The 21,811-nt window shown below is 39.5% G+C and overlaps 1 protein-coding gene and 1 long non-coding RNA gene across 6 annotated transcripts in view; both read right to left on the minus strand.

Annotated features, from left to right (window-relative positions):
- LRRC27 (leucine rich repeat containing 27) overlaps positions 1-18,428 on the minus strand; it is a 39,979-nt gene extending 21,551 nt beyond the window's left edge. The window contains exons 1-6 of one of the 5 annotated variants that reach the window (XM_079978447.1): positions 18,171-18,428; positions 16,745-16,974; positions 16,358-16,488; positions 12,843-12,901; positions 5,443-5,595; positions 3,176-3,298 (exon numbers count right to left, since the gene is read on the minus strand). In XM_079978447.1, the coding sequence (XP_079834573.1) occupies positions 3,176-3,298; positions 5,443-5,595; positions 12,843-12,901; positions 16,358-16,488; positions 16,745-16,954 (676 nt within the window). In that variant the 5' untranslated portion in view covers positions 16,955-16,974; positions 18,171-18,428. Of the gene's footprint in view, positions 1-3,175; positions 3,299-5,442; positions 5,596-12,842; positions 12,902-16,357; positions 16,489-16,744; positions 17,042-18,170 lie in introns of those variants that run through there. The other 4 variants (XM_079978449.1, XM_079978446.1, XM_079978448.1 and 1 more) reach the window with 4 other exon arrangements.
- Positions 1-21,811, minus strand: part of LOC307217358 — a 222,483-nt gene that overhangs the window by 90,662 nt on the left and 110,010 nt on the right. The gene's annotated exons all lie outside the window — the stretch shown is intronic.

The following is a 21,811-nucleotide window of genomic DNA, read 5'->3' on the forward strand; positions in this document are numbered from 1 at the left end:
CAGGAAAAATGGGAGCTATTCTGGAAGGTATAGGATGGACAGAAGTGCAACAGCTCTCACCAGGGAGAGCTTCATGGGTTGGGAAGGAGTAGAAAGTTGAAAGAAGCCCTCAGATGTATAGAGGCCTGTAGACTCCTGTAGTCATGTGCAGGTTGCCTTGGGGCTCCTGATGTTGCTGGCTCTTTCTACAATTCCTTCCCAATTCCTGGCGAAAACTTTGTGCCTTGTTTTTGAATGCTGACCACCCACGGTTTTCCCAGCATGCAAATGGCACTAGGATGTAGCAAAGCAGCTGCCCTTTATGGCATGGATTTAGATGAGCAAGACTGTAAAGCCTATTGTTTTATTAAGATGCAAATTAAAAATGCACATGTAAATAATAAAGTTGCCATATCCTTCATTTACATGCTTAACATGAGCAACACCGATGGAGTGTGCTTAGGGCTTAGCTGTACATGTAACACAGACTAGATTACCCTGCACAATTAATACGATGTAAATGCCAGAGAAAATATGTATCAGGTAAAAGGGCAACACACACAAATCCCAAAGTGACTGGCATATTAAATGCTTACAGGCCTGGGAAAGTCTCAAGACACATTCAACCTGCACTTGAAATCTCCCTGCTTATAAATGTCACCAAGCCTAGAAATATTTGTGCATGGAACAGAGAACCCCTTGAGGCTTGGTTTTTAATTTAATTGGCCTCCTGGGTAGAATACCAGATAATTTCTATTCATTTATGGCAATTTACTCACAAGCATTAATAGACTACACAGAGCTTTTTAAATATAAAAGGTTAAGAGGAGAAGAATCTGATCCAAACACGAACTTGTGGCATCAGTTCTTAAATACTTTGAGTACAGATTAGGAGAAGAGCCATGGTTCGATAGCAGAGCTATAGCCATTCAGTGTAGATAATACTGAGCTAGATGGACCAATAATGTGACTCAGTACTAAGAAGCTTCCTAGGTTTTTAACCTGTGGGCCTCCAGAGGTGAACTACAGCTCCCATAATCCCTGACCATTGGCCATGATGGCTGGGTCTGATGGGAGTCCAATAGTATCTGGAGGGCCATGCCTTAAGTCTGTCCTCTATGCTGTTTCCCTGATCTTAATCCCTACAGATGCCGCTTTTAGCTTTGTGATGGGGTCTGGGGTAACATGTAGGTATCACAATACAAGAACAGCACAAATCATATATGCATCAAGGAAGGCAATTAGACAAGATCTAATGCATATTTTAATATAAAATTTATTTTCTAGACACATGGCCATAACAAGCACTGATAAAACATACAATATTTTTCAGAAATATTTACAGTGATTTTGAAAACAAACATTGCATGTGTACAAATAGATTTCAGTTAGGATAAATATAAATACCATCTGACTCTACATTCTTATGCTTCCATAACTGATCATGCAATCGGGTTTACATTTAAGTGCTATGAGGAATCTCATGCCTTCGGTGCATTTCAAACACAAATTACCTCACTATTGCTTTTTAATATTATTTTGCATATACAGTTTGAGCAGTGTCTACAGTACACTCTTCTTATGACAGACACATTCATATAAATGCACTGTAAGCCTAAGAGGCAATGAAACAGTGGGGAATGATCACACAGATCCAAGATCTCTGCTTTCATAATACTGCTGCAATGTTGATTCCAAATCATATTTTGAGATGCTGTAACAAGGTAGTTTTCTGATACTTCCCAACCTAAACATTTATTTGGTGGGACATGGTCTCAGAATCAGGCCATTAGGGTCATTATACTTTATGCAAAATGATACTTTTTTATCTCGAACAGGCAACAGTTTGAGCGAAGCATAAAAGGAGTGCACCATATTTTACAATAAACATTGTACACATATATAATACAGAGGAATTTCACCTCTACTTTAAATAGGCTGTTCTTACATGGTTCAGTCCAAAAAATTTGTAAGACATTATGGATAAATATATATAAAGCAATAAATAATAACATCTATTTAAACATCTATGCATATGATCCACTTCTACGGTTCAGACTATTGGCAGCAATATAAGCATTCAGTCTGTGTATCCCAGGATATTCCCGAGCACTTCTGGATTTAAATCGAATTACATCTATAAATCACAAAATTAAAGAAAAATGTATTATTTCATGTATGACCCTCAGAAATTCAGGGGTTCAAAAAAAGTATTTATAACGTAAGGGTTAAAGAATCACTAGTTCTGATCCAGCACCAATGGCATTATATTGCTATTTCTACCTAATGGACAGGGATGGAAATGGGTTGGGTTTGGGGTATAGGTACTTTGTTTTAAAAAAGAAAAATACAGAAGGATACATAGCATCCAAAGTGGGAGGGGAAATAACATGCAACAAAACAGAAAAAGAAGTAGATCAACTCGTGGGGCAGTAAAAATAGAGGATGCACTTGTTATAGAGTGCAAAATGCAAGAGCAATGCTATTACAGGCACCATCCCATTGATGCACAGTACACAAAATAATGTTATTCTAATAGAACTGTATTTTCTCAGAAGCCTAATACTGTGGTTTGACTACAAGGAAAATGCAATTTCCCAGGAATGGAGCTGCTTGACTTGGGGTGGGACGTGGGGGTGGGGGCAGACTTTAATAGACCATGCCCAACAAATGGGTAAAAATCTTGTAAAAAATGCAGTCTGGATAGGACCTTATTTGATTACAAAGGATGGAACAATTTGTATACATATTTACAATGAATTGGTTCAGGCATCACAGCCAAACCATTTTGTTGGCTCTTGAGGCCATCATTTGGAATCATATGCTTCTTCCAACTTCATCTCCTTGCACATACAAATTTCCTAGTTTTTGACAACTATGGATATCCATATACCAGAATGTGAATCCCAGAATTTGGTTTCCGGGCAAACTATGGCTTGCTGTCAACACATATTGCTCTATTTGGTCATCATAGCAAACTATGGTTACTATGGATCAAGAGGTGCAGGAGGAAACTCAGGCACATGAAGGAGAGAAGGCAGTGCATGAGCCTGAGGCACAATCCTAATGTCCAAACCATGATTTGGCTGCAACATCTGAACTAAACAGATTACAGAAACGGAAATGAAAATATGTACAAAAGAATGAACATCAAAATGTTGTTGCCCTCTAACTTGATACTTTCTGCTAAACTCACTAAGGCAGCTCATCTGTCTCCACAAATCGTTGAAAGCTTTCCTGCGATCTGGTGGTCTGTCACATTTTCTTTTATATTCTCTAACAATGGCCTTTGCTTCTTCTTCTAGTGGAGAAGGCAAATCTGCGAAATACAGAATTTCAAGGTACGTGTGCACTTTATAAGTGGCTAAACTGGCATGGAATGACTCTTTACAAATACTCTATGAAGAATATCTTGACCTGGGAATAGTCTGTTCTTTCAGCGACAGATAAAATACGAGTATAGTTGTGCAAAAAGCATGCTTTTCCTTCAGGCGTAGTATGTTTGCAGCGAGAAATCACATGCTTATACAGTATGTCCTTTTCCAGCTACAATCCAGTTATATTGGAGCAATATGATTTTGTGGAAAAATGAAACATTGACAGTCTAAGGCAAGGATTAAAAGTGTGTTGTTTAAGCAGACACTAAGCTGATGCTCCTTTTCCAACTCTTTTAACAAATTTCTGCACTGATTTAATAAACATTCTGTTTCCCTAAAGGCGAACACATCAAACATTACCATTTGTTAAGGAAGATTTATGCCACTTTCACAAGTCACATCACACCATTTTTTAATTGTGAAAAATAAGAATGCAGCACTTTAAGTTTGAATTCTAGTCCCAGGAAATGTGCTTATTTAATGTAATGGTCATGTAGATATTCATTTTCCATAAATCTGCACCACAGAAAATCTGGGCATGGCTTCTCCTGCACTAGAAACTGGTGGTGTAGCAGGGTTCACATATAAAGGTCCTGCATATATTATGGGTATGCAGAAAGGAGAAGTTTAGTGATTGGAATGCCTTTAAGTAGAGATGTGGAAATCTGCACTTATCTAAACTGATGTTTCTACATAGCCATTGCCAGGAATTCTAATGACTGCCTTGATATGGAAACTGAAGCATGACTGATACAATATCTTCAAAAATGTTAATAGGTATTACATCATGAAGATACAGGAAATTAACAAAACAATTAAAATGTCTCTCATGGAATCAGCTTTCCTCTCCAAGTCTTGATACTCAATGTTTAAACCTCCCCATGGTAAGTAATTATTTCATAAAAATGGGAATCAGAATAGCATCATAATTGCAGACTCAAGACTTATTTTGTTACAGGAAAATGAGTTTTTGGGTTTCCCCCATACATTAAAAAATAAAATAAAACCAGAACAGTATTATTCAAATCAGCATCCATTATCAATCAATCTTATGAAGTGGGGTTTGATATAACATGAACATTTAAACATTAGCTTTTGACTGTATGCCATAAATACAGTGAAAGATTTCTTCCTGGGCAGGTATACATTTTAAACACTTCTGACTACGCAGTCTGAATGTGGATGTTTTAAATCCACAATGCATTGCTCTCAATGGGATGCTTATGCAGATGAACATTTCTATCCAAATAATAGTAATTATATGCAACTAAAGCTAAACCAGATGACAATTTAGAAAGTTTGCTTTTTGAATGCTTTTTCAGGATGCCACAAATATTGGTACTAAGAATTCAGAACAATTCTTTCCTCATGTCTTGCCAAATGTAAGACACCTCATCGGTTCTGAACTATGGAACTAACAGAAAGGCAGGAGATAAAATACAAGCAGAAGCTTCATATGAAATATAATCCACATGAGAACCACTTATGACCATTAATAAGTGCAGCTGAAGCCTATTTCACAGCTTGAGAAGTCACATAAACCATGTACACTGAGGCTCTGTCAGAAGACAAATCGTCTTCAATGGCTATAGTGCCCATTCACAATAGTAGGGGGTGTTAAGTCTATCTGGCACTCTTAAAACCTGAGCTGACACAGAGAAGGCTGATGGGCCGGCACTATGACCCACAGGGGTAATTTGGGGTTTCTGTAAAACAAGAGAGACCAAGAGGCCAAATGAATGAATCCTCATTCTGCTTCCAATGTACACACCACAATGAGATGTAATGAGGAAACATACATGGCCATACTATCCCAGCCTAATCAGACTCCACAAAGTTAACTAATTGAATCATTAAACTGACCCTTCCTGTTCTTATTAGGATGACAGCAGAGCCTTTCAACATAAAAATAGACTAAAAATAAACTTTTAACCTTATGTCATTAAATGCAATAATTAACTTCACATCTATGACTTCACAACCTGACCCCTGAACTATATATGTAGAAAGAACAGTTCTTATCTATTTATTTTTCTCTAGGTGGACACATATTTTCTTTTAAAAAAGCATATTAAAGTTACTATACCTGGAGTAACAGGTTCTCTATAGTCAAGGTTCTCACCACTCATCCTTTGAAGGAAGGATAGAATGGCTGGCAGGCCCTTCTGTATCACCTCAAGAGGAGGAAATTCTAGGGGACAATGCCTGAGATTCAAAGCTGTAAGTGAACTTATGTTACCTGCCAAAAAAGAAAAAATGGTTTAAGTTGACCACCATCAGTCATTTGGGAAAATTCAATGCAGTGGGTGGAATTCAACACTAGGTCTACCTAGAGCAGACCCACTGAAATCAATGAACATGAATAAGTTACGTCTATTAATTCCAATAGTTGAACTCCATGCACTGCCACGTAAAGTTTTTGTGACACATTTTATTCAGAGGTGGTCAACATTCCTAGGGAGTTAAAGACAAACACAAATGTATTTATGCACTCAATAATGTAATTCTTCAGCAGCAGCTTCTCCTTCTACAACACTACTGTACCAGGGGTGCAGAATCATCTTGCTGTCAAAGAACACTTTCCCCTCTCAAGTAATTTACACATTGAGGGAGAGAAGCTGCATGTTAGGGGTAGGTGGAGCCAAAGCCAAAAGTGACAGGGCCAGGACAAGGCACTCATTCTCTCTCACTTGCACACCCTTTTCTCCCTCTGAGCTTTTCCCTTTCGCACTGTTTTCCCACTCTTTGCTACCAGTATGCTACCAGTAAGTGTATGTGGTCCATGGGCTGCAGGTTCACCACCTTGTACCAACACAGCCTCTGCTGCCCTTTCTCCTTTCTGCCCCAAAGCATTCTCCAGATCTTATTCCTGCCCTGCTCTCACTTTTCTCAGCCCCCTGTTAAGTAGCTGCCTTTTCTTTCCCCCCTCAATCTAATACATAATCAGTGGAGACTTCCTACTGATAGGTCCCACAGATAGTTCTATTGCTACTGTTGGGCTCGGGTCTATTTTCTGCCCAGGCTGTATCAGCTTTTCCTGTCAAACCTCTAGATTGTGAGCATGGGCCTGGGAAGGAGATATAAAGAGGTGGTTGACAAATGGAAATCTCAGGTGGCTGCTTTCTTGATTACCCGCGATCTAGACATTTGAAAAACTCAAGAGCTACATATAGCTTCCAAATACAGTTTAATAGATCTTAACAGTACTTTCAGAGAGCACAAAAGAGACGACTCATTCAACTGTTTGAAGCCAAAAACAAAAAATGACATGGGGCAATTCTTGGGCTTTTGGAAAATACATGCCTCTTATTTCATACCAATTGCAATCAAACTACTCTGTGATTTCCCAGAAATGAGGTTAAAATGTTTGTAATGCTACCCTTACATATTATTTTAAGATGCTTTTAGGCACTATGGAAGGATCCCAGATCAGCAGTATGTTTGTCATGAGGGCAGATGGTATGACCTAATTTTGTATTGCCTGAAAGTGTGGAGTCAATTCTCATATACAAACACAAAGAACAAGTGAAATACCATGACAGTCTCAAAGACAGAATGTAGTCTCTTGTTCCTTCACAGAATTGGAAATATTGTAAATACCAACTTCTACTGAGCAAAGTGTGATCTAAACATGTTTTTAAAAGCTTTAAGCCAAAACTGAATACAGTATAGCAAAGCTACAGCTAAAACTTTGCTTTTAATCAGACAGGGTAGATTCCTTAGAAAACAAGAGACCCAGGCCACAATTCTGAAGTCTTCAGTTGTCTTATTGAGAAAGTATCATTTATTCAAAAATGGGACATGTTTAAGATATATTTACAAAAACATAACAGCGGTGTGACATCTATGGCTGCATTTGAGTGACCCCCATGTAAAATAGTAACAAAGAAATAAGGAAAAATTGAACGATATGTGGCAAGAATGTATTAGAAAATATTTTTATTTATGCATTTGTATTCAAAAATCTTAATAAATATGAAATTAGAAAATATGAATAGATGAAGGTAATAATTATAAGTACACTCGATATTAGAAATGGTAAATACGTTGGGAGTTGATGGGAAGTCTATTACACTTTAGTAAGAATGTTGAACAAAAGAGATTGTATAAGATTGAATCAATTTTTATCTGTATATTTATATAAGATTATTTACATAAGATCGTTTTTTGTTTATATAAGTTTGTTTTTGTTATTTATGAAACTCAATAAAGCATTGAATGGGGGGGAGAGAGAAAGTATGAACCCGCCCCCCGAAGTCTAAAAATAACTTGCTTTTTAAGCCAACAAACCGCAATGTGACAGATTCTGCAAAGGCTGCAGAATATCTTAAATTCTTTCCTCCTTCTTTAGAGCAAATTCCAGTGGTGCACATGGGTCTTTTGCATGCACACACCTTTGCACATTGGGATGATAACCTATTTACTTAGATTTATAGCACCATATCCTCCATACTAGGAGCAAATAAAAAGTACTGTAAAACAAATGGTAAAAAACTTCCTGTCTTAAAGGTTCATAATCTAAAATGCCAGCATATAATTCCAAAGAAGGCCACAACTTTATTTTGACATAAGATAGGCAGAGACATCACTGGCAGCCTAATCACTAAAAGAATACTATTCTGCACAGAAGCTGATAAGGAAGATAGGGAGGTTGTAGACAACAAGCAACATAATGCAGTCATGCTGCCCCAAAGTCATTCACCTGTGTGTGCAATTGGTATGCACTAAGTGCTTAGGTAACAAAAGGACAAAAGTAACAAAACTGGGGATAGGGCATCCACACCCAATGTAGTGTTTTGGCAGGTATGGTCCAGACCACCCATCAACCTTCCCCCTATCCTCAAGTGCTTCTACTGGAGGGCAGGAACTTCCCTTACCACTAGCAGAAATGTGGGATGTCTTACTTATACCCAGCTTTAATTATGCATTTTACTTAAAACCTTTACAAATCACCCTTCCTTATTAAAAGCTCAAGGCTGCTAACAACCAAATAAAAATGTAGTTTTATCAATTTAAAATATCACAAAATCTTCAAACACTAAAAACAATACTACATCTACAGCAGAAATTCAGCCCCTCAATCTCACCCAGCACAGAAATCGGCAGGCAGCTGGAGGACACATGCAACTAAATAAGCCCTCTTCCAGCACCCAGCAAAACAGTAAACTTTTTTGTAGCTAGTATTTTTTGTGTGCTTATTTACAAGGATAGATGAATAAACACAATGCATAAAAATCTCCATAGTCAGATCACAGAAATAGATATGTTTGCACTGCTGCAGGGTAAAAACCTATAATAATACTTTTTGGAAAATGGAAATTCTATTCATATGAATACACTGTATTCACTGTAAGAAATACTTTTTACACAAAACAACTGTAAGAAGTAGTTTTTACACAAAACAACTGCCTATTTTCAGGTAAACAGAGCTAACATCAGTTTGGGGAGAACAATATGAAAAGTGTCAAGATCCTGATAGCAGTCAATAACAGATTTTTCTCACTGCCTCGAAAATGATATTTTTAAAAGTCCATTCACAGCTTGAATGAACATCATTCTTTCTTTTTCAGCCTTACTTTCTGAGAGTGCAATACTTAGTATTCTGTATGAGTCTATACTTTATTCATGACTGCATTATGCAGCATATTTGCACATAAATTCTTTCCATGAAACCAGTTCTGGAAGACAAATATTGTTATAGATTGTTTGCCTTATTCTAAATTGCCAGCAATTAAAAGCCATTATGAACGCTGTAAAACAAACTTCCTCTAGAGGATGGTCCTCTAGAAATTTTAGCTGTAATAAGAATGGTAGTCTGGCTGTTCCCAGTGTGGATTTTCTGTTCCTCTTTGTCTTCTTCTTTCCCTAAGCTCTCCTCACCCACTCATATGGAAAATTCTGTGTAATGTAAAAAATCTCTGCTTGCCTGCACACACACATCTACAGCCCTCCTTTGTCATATGGTAAGGAATGCTTTCTTAAGAGGATACAAGGCTGTGATTTTATCATGACTCTCTAAGTGCACAAAATCCCCATTGTAGGAGGATGAACAATGTATAGATTTCTTTCCACGTAATATCCATGACTACTATAAAGCAATAATGTAAGATATTCCTTAAAGAAATATACAGTGAAGTTTATACATTAGAAACATTATTGTGTGCTGGAATATGACATACTTTGGATGAGGAGGGTCCATATTTGGCAAATTGTAACAAGCAGAGGGAGGGGATCAAACTTTCAAGCATCTTTTGACAGTTGACCCACCAGGGATATGTCCATTATGTTCTCACAGAGCCCAACATATAATTGGCTTTCAGGAATATGGATGCTACATAACACATGAGTGGCTTAAGTTGCTCCAGGATGCAGTTCATGTTTAACTGGTGTGGTTCTACGCCGCTAAAAAGGTGATATAGGGGGTGCCACTATACTGGACCCAGAACTAGTAGGAGGCCTCGATTGAGCCTTCATTAAAAAAAAAAAAAACAGTTGCAGAGCAATCAACACCCCCCATTTGTCAGGTTGGATTGAGCAAGGGCAGTGCTTTTTTTCTGGGGGTACGTGGGAGTATGAATACCCCTAAACATTTTGTGAATCTAAGTTTGGCTTCATTGAGGGCCAGTATTTTAATATGAGTAGGAAAATGAGAGTACCGTATTTTTCGCTCTATAACACGCACCCGACCATAACACGCACGTAGTTTTTAGAGGAAAATCCGTAGGCATGCCACCCGTAGACATTCCCTTCACAACACGCACAGACATTTCCCCTTACTTTCTAGGAGGAAAAAAGTGAGTGTTATGGTGCAAAAAATACGGTACCCCTAAACATTTTTTTAGAAAAAAAACACTGATCAAGGGTGTTGTTGGTCCAATTCCGACAGCTAAACTGGTTTCAAGTGGCACTTCACTGATACAGAACTGCCCCCCTCCACCTGCTGAATGTGTGGGTATGCTGCTGGCATGATACCCACCACCAACAGCCGGTAGAAGGCCCTAAAACAGGGCATTCAGAATTGGGGAGGGGCTAAGCTTTCCTGAGTTCCATTGGATCCTGAGCCCCTGTCAAAGCTGTGGAGTGACATCACTGTGTTCGGATCAGGTCAAATCATTCTGTCCCTGCTTCTGCTGCTGGTGGGGTAGGAGAGTTTGGATTAAGCCCCCAATATACTTTCATAATAGAATTAAAGTTACAAAGCAAAACATGCAGACACCATTAGAAGTGCTCCCTTGTTTCAGCCAACAAATCAGGTCAGAGCTGTGATTGACAAGTGTTATGGAGAAATTCAGAGACACACACAAATTGAGAAAACCCTAAAACAGCTTCAGAATCACTCTGCAGACAATTTAGAAGGTACTTCCTGGTTTGTTTCGAAGCTACACTTTGGTCTTCTTTTGTATGTGTGTGACTCTAAAGACAGACAATGTAGAAGGGACTGCCTGGTTCACTGCTGAAGAGACTTACTGGCTCCTCTTGAAGCAGTTTTTCATCTTCCCTGTGAGAGAAGTAGTTGTTCAAAGAAAATAACTGAGAAATTCAGAGTGTTAGCGCACCTGTGCCTGGGCAGTAGCTCGTCTATTAAAAAACAAGAAGTACCAGCAAAGAGAGGAGTTCGTGCTCTAACACATATTTAATTTCATGCTATTTTAAAAAGAAAATTAAAATAAATTCCAAATATGTGACTATTAGAAAAATTACGGTACTATACAAATGCAAATGCATCAGCAGTAAATCCATACTGGAAGTGGTACTATTAGGGTTGAGAAATATGAGTAATGCCGAGTGTCTCACTAAGAACCCTAGCATACATTCTGAGCAAGATCAGGCTTTGTTTCAGATGGCAGGGCAGGTGGGTTAAAAGATATTTAATATTTTCATTAACCAATGCTTGGATGCCCATGCTTGGATACAGTGGTGCCTCGCAAGACGAAAAGAATCCGTTCCGCGAGTCTCTTCGTCTAGCGGTTTTTTCGTCTTGCGAAGCAAGCCCATTGATGGCTTAGCGGATTAGCGGTTTAGGCTTTTAGCGGCTTATCGGCTTAGTGGATAAGCGGCTTAGAAAAAGGGGGGGGAGGGAAAAACCCCCGCAGGAACTCGCAAGACACCTCCAAAACGGAAAACTCTTTCGTCTAGCGAGTTTTCCATCTTGCGAGGCATTCGTCTTGCGGGGCACCACTGTAATTTCAAGATGAAATTGTTAAAAAGCAAGCAGTGTATTCTAACAGCATTTGTTGTGGTTAATTGTGTATACCTCATAATGATGGTAGAAATGGTCATAAAATAGGTCAAAAAGCTGCTCATTAAAGGATCTGAACCTTTAGCTTTAATATACTCATTTAAGTGTTTTGGTAGTGGCAACAGCCCATCCCCATGAATCACCCTATATCTGTCCCTTAAGTGGGAAACATATGAATCACCTCTCCCCACTATCTTGCTACTATCATTATCATAAAAGTTCCTGCAACTGCAATATTCTAAAACAAAAAACAATACACAACCCAATACACAAAGAGGCTGGTCGACAGTACTGGGTTATCATACTCTACTCTTCCTCAGTTCCCCTCCCCCCATGATTACTATTGCAAGGCTGGGGCTACTTTAAAGGGCTGTTGTAACCAACACTATAAGTGTTGAAAGACTGATGCTTCAGCCTTCTCTATTCTGGGATTTGCCATTACAGTGGTACCTTGGTTCTCAAACTTAATCTGTTCCAGAAATCCATTCCAAAACCAAAGCATTCCAAAACCAAGGCACACTTTCCCATAGAAAGTAATGCAAAACGAATTAATCCATGCCAAACTTTAAAAACAACCCCTAAAACAGCAATTTAACATGAATTTTACTATCTAACAAGACCATTGATCCATAAAATCAAAGCAATAAACAATGTACTGCAGTCACACAATCAATCAATCAGTAGTTGAACTGGGCTCCACACAGTCACAAAAACAAAACAAAAAAGAGACACAAAAACAAAAATGCAAAATAAATAGCAAAAACAGACAGACCTCAGTGTAACACTCAAAACGGAGCATGTTCAGCTTCCGAAAAAAGTTCGCAAACCGCAACACTTACTGCCGGGTTTGCAGTGTTTGGGATCCAAGTTGTTTGAGTACCAAGGCGTTTGAGAACCAAGGTACCACTGTACTAGTGCGGGTAAAAAAAGGAGCTTAGATCCAACCTCCTCCTGATGATCCCAACCAGTAAAGGAAATAAGAGTTTCCCAGTCAACCTCTGAGGAACTATTACAGAATTCTGAATCAGATTAGCCTTGGTCCTAACAATCATTTACGTCAGATCTGTTGCTATTATATATTAATTAAATTGTGGTCATGTCACACTGTGCCTCTACATAGGTGCATTGTGCCGTGGTGAAATCTGTCCAAAGTTCCTTACTATTCAAGAGAGCATTTACAATAAATGTAAATTACTAAAAATTTCTAGGTTCCCTTAAGCATTTACTGGGGAGAGAGGAGTACTTACCAAGCTCAACAGGCAATCTTTTAATAGGATTTCTTTCTAACAGCAGCGTTTTCAACTGCCTTTGCAATAAAGAAGAAAACAAAATGTAAATATAAAATAAATCTAAATGAAAATGTCAAAAATTGTTAATTCTCTAATTTATTTTATGAGCCTTTCACAGACAAGGCTGCTGGATCAGGCCAATGGCCTATCTAGTCCAGCATCCAGTTCTTGCAGTGACCAGCCAGATGCCTATGGGAAGTCTGCAAGCCGAACATGAGCACAACAGTCCTCTGCACACCTGCAGTTCACAGCAAATGGTATTCAGAGGCATACTGCCTCTGACAGTGGAGGTAAAACTATTTCAAAGAAAGTGAATTATACAGGTGGATTCCAAAAGGGATCTTATGGTTAGTGTCAAAAAAATAATAATGTCACGTCCTTCAGAAGTTAGGTCACTTCACTTGGGTTCATCAGATAATGGATGCAGGTGCTGCAATGGAGCAGCATTTCTATATCAGACAATGTTTAAACTTGATTAGATGACCAGTTTCAAAATACTTTTAGCCATGTCATTTTAGGACAGATACTTCCAAATAAGCAATATATTTTTTAAGGTTTTTGGGCCTCAGTCAATTCATTTAGTGACTTTTCAGTTTATTTATAGTCAGTATAATATATAAAGGATGGAGGGAAGGACAAAAAAATGGTATATAAAAGCAAACTACAGAGTTCAATTCCATAAACTGGCGAAGCATGCAAATGCATTAAGTTCCAAGCAAAACAAATGGGTCTACATTATCTTGAAGCTTGTTACACCAATAAATGCACTTCATTTTCCCATTTGACTTTTATTATGTTTGTAAACTTATGCATACATACAATATCCCAAACTTTAATAACACTGGTCAACAACAAATTTGTTGTCTGCGTTTTTTCAGTTGATTTAGGATGAATCTAATGCGCTGAATCCAAAAATCACATTGGTTTTGCTCAATCAGGTCAAGTTTTTGAGTTATGGCCACATGTCTTTTTTTACGTTTTTGTTCACATGTACGCTTGTGTGGAGCATTTTAGAAGAAGTTGGTGGGGGTAAAATGCCATGTTGAATAATTGTTTTGATTGGAAATGATTATTTTAATGACAAGAAGTATTCAGGTCCGATAGTTCTGGGTGATTATGTCGAAAAGGGATCAGTTTGAAGTCATAAAACCTCGAAATCTTCCATAAATTGGTGCGGCAAAGCATAAAGTTGGGGATCAAAACTAAGTTAATGGGGCAGCTGCTCCACGAAGTATCCTGATCTTCAATCAGCACGTCGTCCTGTAGCTCATTGTGATGAAATTCCAGTGCCTATCTTCGGAGAACTTCCTGACATTAGTGACGAAGATGCCTCCAGTGTTGAAGGACATGAAGATGAAGTGGTTCTTGAAGATGATGCTCCACATCCATTTCCCCAAAAGGAGTTGAATGATCTAGTTCGCGACCTCAGCTTGTCAAAGGACTCTGCCGAACTGTTGGCATCCAGATTGAAGGAAAAAACCCACCCCCCTTGACAGTGCTCACATCAGCTTCTTCCGCAACAGGCATCAAGAGTACCTCTGTTTTTGCTCGGAAGAAAAGGACTTGGTGTACTGTGCAGATATTGTGCAGCTTCTGCTCAAGCTTGGAGTGCCACAGTACGTACCCAAAGATTGGAGACTGTTCATTGACAGCAGCAAGCAATCACTGAAATGTGTTCTGCTACACAACGGCAACCAGTTTGCCTCTATACCCCTGGCTCACTCAAGTACACTGAAGGAGAACTATGAAGCAGTGAAGTATGTGCTGGAGAAAATTGGTTATGATCAACGTAAGTGGTTTATTTGTATTGACCTGAAGATGGTGAACTTTTTGTTGGGACAACAGTCTGGCTTCACCAAGTACCCATGTTTTCTGTGCATGTGGGATAGTAGGGACCATGCTCAGCATTACACGAAGGAGGACTGGCCTGTGTGGGAGGAATTGGTGGCTTGCAAAGAAAGGAACGTCATCAACAACCCTCTGGTAGACAGAGACAGAATACTCTTCCCACCGCTGCACATCAAGCTCGGCTTAATCAAGCAGTTCACCAAGGCTCTGGACAAGGATGGTGACTGCTTCACTTACTTGTGCCAGGCTTTTCCAGGATTGACCATGGAAAAGTTGAAAGCTGGCATCTTTGATGGTCCTCAGATCCGTCAGCTCATCAGAGATCCAGAGTTCGGAAACTCAATGAACGAAGTGGAACTGGAAGCGTGGAAGGCATTTGTTCTGGTAGTGAAGAACTTTCTTGGCAACAATAAGGCCAGAAACTACGCAGAACTTGTCAACAACATGCTGACTGCTTTCAGAAACCTGGGCTGCAACATGAGCGTCAAGATGCACTACCTATTTTCACATATGGAACGGTTTCCTGAGAACCTGGGTTCAATGAGTGACGAGCAGGGGGAGAGATTCCATCAGGACATGAAAGAGATGGAGACCAGGTATCAGGGTCGCTGGGACGCAGTCATGATGGCTGACTACTGTTGGACTCTGAAGAGAGACCTCCCTGCCACTGAGTATTCCAGGAGTTCCAAGAAACGGAAGTTCAAGCCCTGAAGATTGAAAAATGGTGAAGCAACATGCAATTTACATGTACTTACCTTTATCAATCCCCACCATTCAGTTTACAGTAAACCTGACCTGATGGAGAGAAACGGATGCCATTTCCTGATTCAGCAGCGCAAAAATACCCTAAATCAGTTGTAGAAATCTAGACAACATTCAAAAAGTAAAAAATTGTTGCCCAGTGTAATCCATTGTTCCAAAGTTGGTGTCTTTTTAAAATTATAACTATTATAACAAATAGTTATGTCACAAACAGTTAACAGATGCAGGAACAATTCCTTATCTTCTGCTAGTACATTTATATAACCAAACAACATGGTTAAGGGATCCATTGACAATATATATCCAGTTATTGCCTCAGTACATCTGGACACTGATAATGTACCTTCAAAGAGGCTTGCTGTTACTTAGCGATCACAGGGTGCTTCTTTGAAATTCATTTTGAGGAAGCAGTTTGGATTCAAACCGCTTCCTACATATGTCTGCAAAGAAAAATGTGTTCCATTTCGATGGGAAAATCTCTACTGCGGTGGATTAACCTTGCAATTGTGGCCACATCCATAGCTGCCCTACATCTGACATCACTTATGCCAGGTGTGAGGCAGGTGACTGTTGCTGCAAGCAAAATGAGACCTATGCCGCACCAGCTAGGCCTCTGGGCCAGAGTTTCCACACCACTGTTCAAAACAAAAAAGTGACCAATTTAAGCATACTTTTTAAAAAGTGACAAATGTAACATGTAGTTTGGCCTACAACCAACTGTGTTAAATCTATTTCTTATACTATAATTTCTGGTGTCAATTGGGGAGAAATGGAATAGTACTTAAATTCATAATGGGTATGTATTGTTCAACAGACAGAATAATTTAAAGAATGATAAACAAGTAAAAGGGCAGAAGACATACTTGTGGCATCCAATTCCAGGGGGAAGTTCTTGAATTTTGTTGTAACGCAGATCGAGCCAAACAAGGTTTGGCACATTCTGAAAGAAATCCTCAGGAACTACGGACAGGACATTTCCTTCCAGATGCAAATGCTAAGACAAATATATATATTATGCACACACACGAATATGCAACGATTGCTTGGTGTATAATTCATGTGTTATTAATTCCTTAGAAATACTCAAAAATATGTAAAACTTTAGAATTATTCAACAAAGTATATTGGAATAATTAAATTGTACTTTTAATTTGTGCACAAGAACGCTGTTAAGTTTTTATACTTTATAACTGAGCTACTCTTTACTGATTAGATATTTTAACAACTGTTATTATGTATGAGAAACTTACTCTAAGGTTAAGTAACTTGTATATGTCATCCGTTAGATGCTGTAGATCTTTTCTACTCAGATCCAGAGAGATTGTAGAATTAGATTCAAGCTTGTCAAGAGCCTGGCAGATACGACTTGATGAACCAGAATCAGAATCACCTCTCCTTTTGTTTTCTGCATTATCACCACCAGCACCATCAGTTTCTGAGGAAGTCCACTTTTCCTCCATTTGACGAGAAACCACTTGGCCTAAACCAGAAACCTACACACTCATCATCCAAAAGGAAAGCAATAAGCTGAAAAATAACAGATTTTTTTATATATATATAAAAACTGGAATGTACCAGCAACTCCCCCCCCCCCATGTGCTGTAACAGAAGTATATAATGCAGGTGAATCAACCACCTAAATACTTTATACTGTCTGTTCAGACAATCAGCTTTCCAGACCAACAGGAGTAACTTCTTTCTTTACAAAACTTGTACAGTAGCCCCATTAGAGCATTGTTCTTTGTATTTCCAAAGATAGCAATAAAAATAAAATAAAAAGAATCTCTCAATGGTTAACCTCCTATCTTAGAACATCAAAGAGAAAGCTACATCAAACAGAAGCATTACAAATGAAAATAAAAGTCAGTAAAATCCACATTTAAATCAGCATAAGTAACAGGATGGCAAAGTATTATCTTAAGAATAAAAAAAAATTAAGTGTACAAGAGGATGGGGAGAGGGGACTGATGAGAGTGGCAATACTTGGAGCAGTGGGATTCTGAACACTAACATAACATCTCTTCCCTTTGAAGAAATCAAGGAGAGAAATTGGTTCTAATGCTCAAAGTACCCTGGCCCCCAAAAGAAAACTGCCCACCAGCCTGTGCATCCCCTACATACACGTGTCAAAATGCACACACACTCGTGCCATCATCACACGTGACAATACACCTGCGATTTCCCCATCCCTGGATGGTCACGTGCAACGTGTGAAACGCGCTGGGGCATAGATAATAACGGGAAGAACCAACCAACAACAAAAACTAGCAGTTGCATTAAGGGTCCACATGGTGACAAAGAAGGAGCCGGGAAGACGGCAATTCCCCCCCTCCCCCCGCGCGCCCTTTTCCTATTTCTGAGACTTTTGCATCCCAGGATCGTGGGTTCGAGCCCCACGCTGGGCAAAATATTCCTGTCTGGCAGGGGTTGGACTAGATGACCCTCGTGGGTCCCTCTTACGGTTCCGGTTCTAGGAGCTTTTCTCTCCCGTCGTCGTTTTTAATGCGGCTGTGCGCCCAGAAAGAAGGCGGCTCCTGAGTTCTGTGGAGTTAAAATGAAGTTTTCTCCCCACAGAACATGAAACTCGCCTTTCCCCATGTCTGTCTCCCCAAACCTTCCTCTTTTCCCGCTTAAAAGGCCCCCAGCAGCCAGCCAGCCAGCCCCCCGCTTCCTCACCGACTTCTTCCCGGGGACTGTGAAGGCCCCCCAGTGCCAGAGCGGGGCGACCTCCCTCCTCCTCCTCCTCCTCCTCCTGCCCCTCTCGCCGCGAGCTTCCTTTATGCCGTAGCCGAAGGGTAACAAGCAGGCCGCTAGGCCGCGGTCGCCATGGCAACTCTCAAGCTGCCGGGAAGCGCCGGGAGGAGGAGGCGGAGGCGGAGGCCTCCCTCGGCGCCGCCAGGGAGAAGAAGCGAGAGGGAGGCCCGCGCAATGCAGCCCAGGCCGACGCCTGGCTCCCTCCACATCCCAGCCTGCTTTGCGTCCCTTTTCCCCCTCCCGCCGTCTCCTGCACCTTAGGTGGGACGAGGGTGTCTGAAGGATGGTACACAGAAAACGCACAAAACATCCAGGCAGGGTGGGGGGAGGGCGGGAAAGAGGGGGAAACGTCTCCTCCCTTTTCGGCTCTTCGCTCCCCCTCTGGATGCTTGCTAGCTGTTTCCACCCCGTTCTTCATGAACTCCAAATATTCCCCTCCTTATTCATTTCATGCAGCTTCAACTAACCCATCACAGGCAGTGGCGGATTTACGTATAAGCTAAACAAGCTTCCCAAAAAATTAAAGGGAAAAAAAAAGCCTGGATGTACATTTCCAAAATACAAGATAAAAAAATAAAATAAAACCTACATGCAGCAACAGTGTTTTGTGATGTGTTGGCTCCTATGAAATACAAGATAAAAAACAAAATAAAACCTACATACAGCAACAGTGTTTTGTGTTGTGTTGGCTGCTATGAAATACAAGATAAAAAACAAACCAAAAAGACCCCTACATACAGCAACAGTGTTTTGTGTTGTGTTGGCTCCTATGAAATACAAGATAAAAAACAAATAAAATAAAAGCTACATACAGCAACAGTGTTTTGTGTTGTGTTGGCTCCTATGAAATACAAGATAAAAAACAAAATAAAACCTACATACAGCAACAGTGTTTTGTGTTGTGTAGGCTCCTATGATGTAAGTAATGGGCCCCGCCTGCTAGCCTGCTCCCTAAAATATCACTGGTTTGCTCATTTCTATATATAGGGTGTCTACATTCTGATTATGAGTCTTTGTAAATTGTGTTTCTAAAGGAACTTTTGTTATTGCCAAATGCCAATGTGTTTGCATTATTAAGTTTGTTACGAATAAAAAATCATTTTAAGTTAGAGCTTAATAATTATTTCACTATTAATATACTTCTTAATTGTATTTCAGCTCAACAATTACTTTGATAAAATACATATTTTGTTATGTGCAAATGGCTTTATATATCTCTTACATCCATAAATTACCATATAGTATGTATTCAACACCAAAAACAGCAACAATTTGTTGTTGACAAAGGACAGCTGGATGTATAAAGGGCCCCATTACCTTCAGTAGCTTAGGGCCTCATCAAACCGAAATCTGGTCCTGCTCTGGATCCTTGCTTGCTGTTTCCACCCCATTATTATGAACTCCAGATATTTCCCCCCATTCATTTCACGCAGCTTCAACTAACCCATCACAGGCCTTCGGTCTCTTAATACCACCACCAACACTTAAATTATGTGAGGGGAAGGCGGTCCTCTCATGCACTGTGGGTATATTCTTTATTATTATTAACTTTATTTTTCGGTCTCCAAGAATACATATAACAAGCAGGATAGCTCAGTGGGTAGAGCATGAGGCTCTTAACCCTCAGGGTTGTGGGTTCAAGACCCACCATGGGTGAAAGATTCCTGTATCTCAGGAGGTTGTTGGACTAGATGACTTTGACTCAGGCTTGTATGATTTGATTCTAGCAAGCCAAACAAATGTATTTTGACCATCCTGGTGCTTTTTATTTTGACCATCCTGGTGGTTTTATTTTTTTCCATTTGCAAGTTGGCAGCAAAGCTAGGGCATTTCCTTTAGGCGTACCTTTTGGGACACAGGTTCTAGAGGCCCGCTTTAACAGATTAATTTACGAGGCTGTCAAAATGGTACAAAATAATGTATTGTGAACTACTGTGGTCAAGTGATGCTGCCGCCGTGATCACTCAAAAAACTCCTACGTTTCCGTTCGTTTCTAACACAACCCATACCATCCACATATTGTTATGTAATAGCTCCTCATCTATTAGCATACAATACAAAACTGCAGCGTATAACTCTAGCAAAGATTAGTGAGGAATTGCATCAGTCTGAAATAGGATCTATTTCCCTCCCTGCCCAAGAGGATTTGTAGGGATTGGTAAAAATCCATTACATGGCTAAATGCAGACAAAGAACATATAAGACATAACCAACTTACATTAATCTTAGATAACTGTTAAGTAATCTATGAATAATTTGATTCTTACCGCCCCTAATTCTTGCAAGATGGAAAATCAAATTGCCAATATGGCATTGCCAGAAAGAAGCTATTATAAAAATAATTCTGATGCAGACAGTAATTGCTTTGTGAGAGGAGGAAGCAAAGTGCACACAGGTGAGAAATTGATGATGGCCAATGCCACCGTTTGCACCTTATCTTTGTGGGGATTTCTTTCTGGATATCCAGATTAGCGTTAAATGCAAAACTAAGAACATGCTAAACTTTCAGGTGTACCTTTGGGGCACAAATTAATTAATTCCTAAAAATATTGTACTAAATACTAAAATATTCCTAAATGTGGAATAAATGAAAAACTGGCTGTTACCTTTCACTCAACAAATTCTCCTTAGCCACTGGCTGGCCTCCTGTATGTCTGTAATCTCACATTTGGCAAACTCTCTACAGCCATTGGCTGGCTTCCTGAGATATCATATAATGTTCTTTAGGCTTCAATCCTGTACATGCTGGAAGTAAGACTCATTGAACGCAGTGTGGCTTCCATCTGAGTAGATGTGGATAGGGTTCTAAATGTTGTGTGGGAAGTTATAGAATGCTGTCAAATGGTGCAATATCTGGGAATAAAGTCAGTGTGCCTGAGAGAAATATTTCATACATGGACATACATGGAAATGAAAATGTAGGTAGGGTCAGAAGATAGTGGCATGGCTGCTGGAGGCATTAATGACTAGGAATATGAGAGAAAGGAATTTTTTTGTTGTTTTCTATGCCCCTGCAGGGAGGAGCATAGCATCAATCTATAAAACAATTGAACTCACTAGAAATTAACACCACCTCTTTTCTCTCTTTCCCGTTTCAATATTGAAGCTAAATACTCTGTGTTGCACTGTGTTGACCAAAGCCCAGACATTGAGGATTTTCATTCTTCACATATATTGTTTAAACAGATTCCATACACAGTAGTTTAACCAATAGAGGATACTAGTTACTAAAATAATGTTTGCTTTCCTCACCATCACTGCAAGCTTATTGTCCCTGTAATTCAACTGCTCTCAGGTTTTACTTTTACATTTAAGAAAATAAAAATAATCATATTGGGATTCATTTTGGAAAAGTGAGGGGGGGAGAGTTTTTGTGTTTTCTAAGTACAGATTCTTAAATTAAGGCAATTAAGAATAGTTCCTTTTCCTCCAGCTGGTGAGTAAATACCAATGAATGAATGACTAAAAGCAAGTAGCATATGTCCAAAATCTCCTAATGAGACATCTGGATTGCTTCTTGCACGAGAGGAGAACATACAAGCTGTGGAAATAGATACGCACTT

Source organism: Podarcis cretensis (assembly GCF_951804945.1).
Source record: "Podarcis cretensis genome assembly, chromosome: 5".
Taxonomy (NCBI): domain Eukaryota; kingdom Metazoa; phylum Chordata; class Lepidosauria; order Squamata; family Lacertidae; genus Podarcis; species Podarcis cretensis.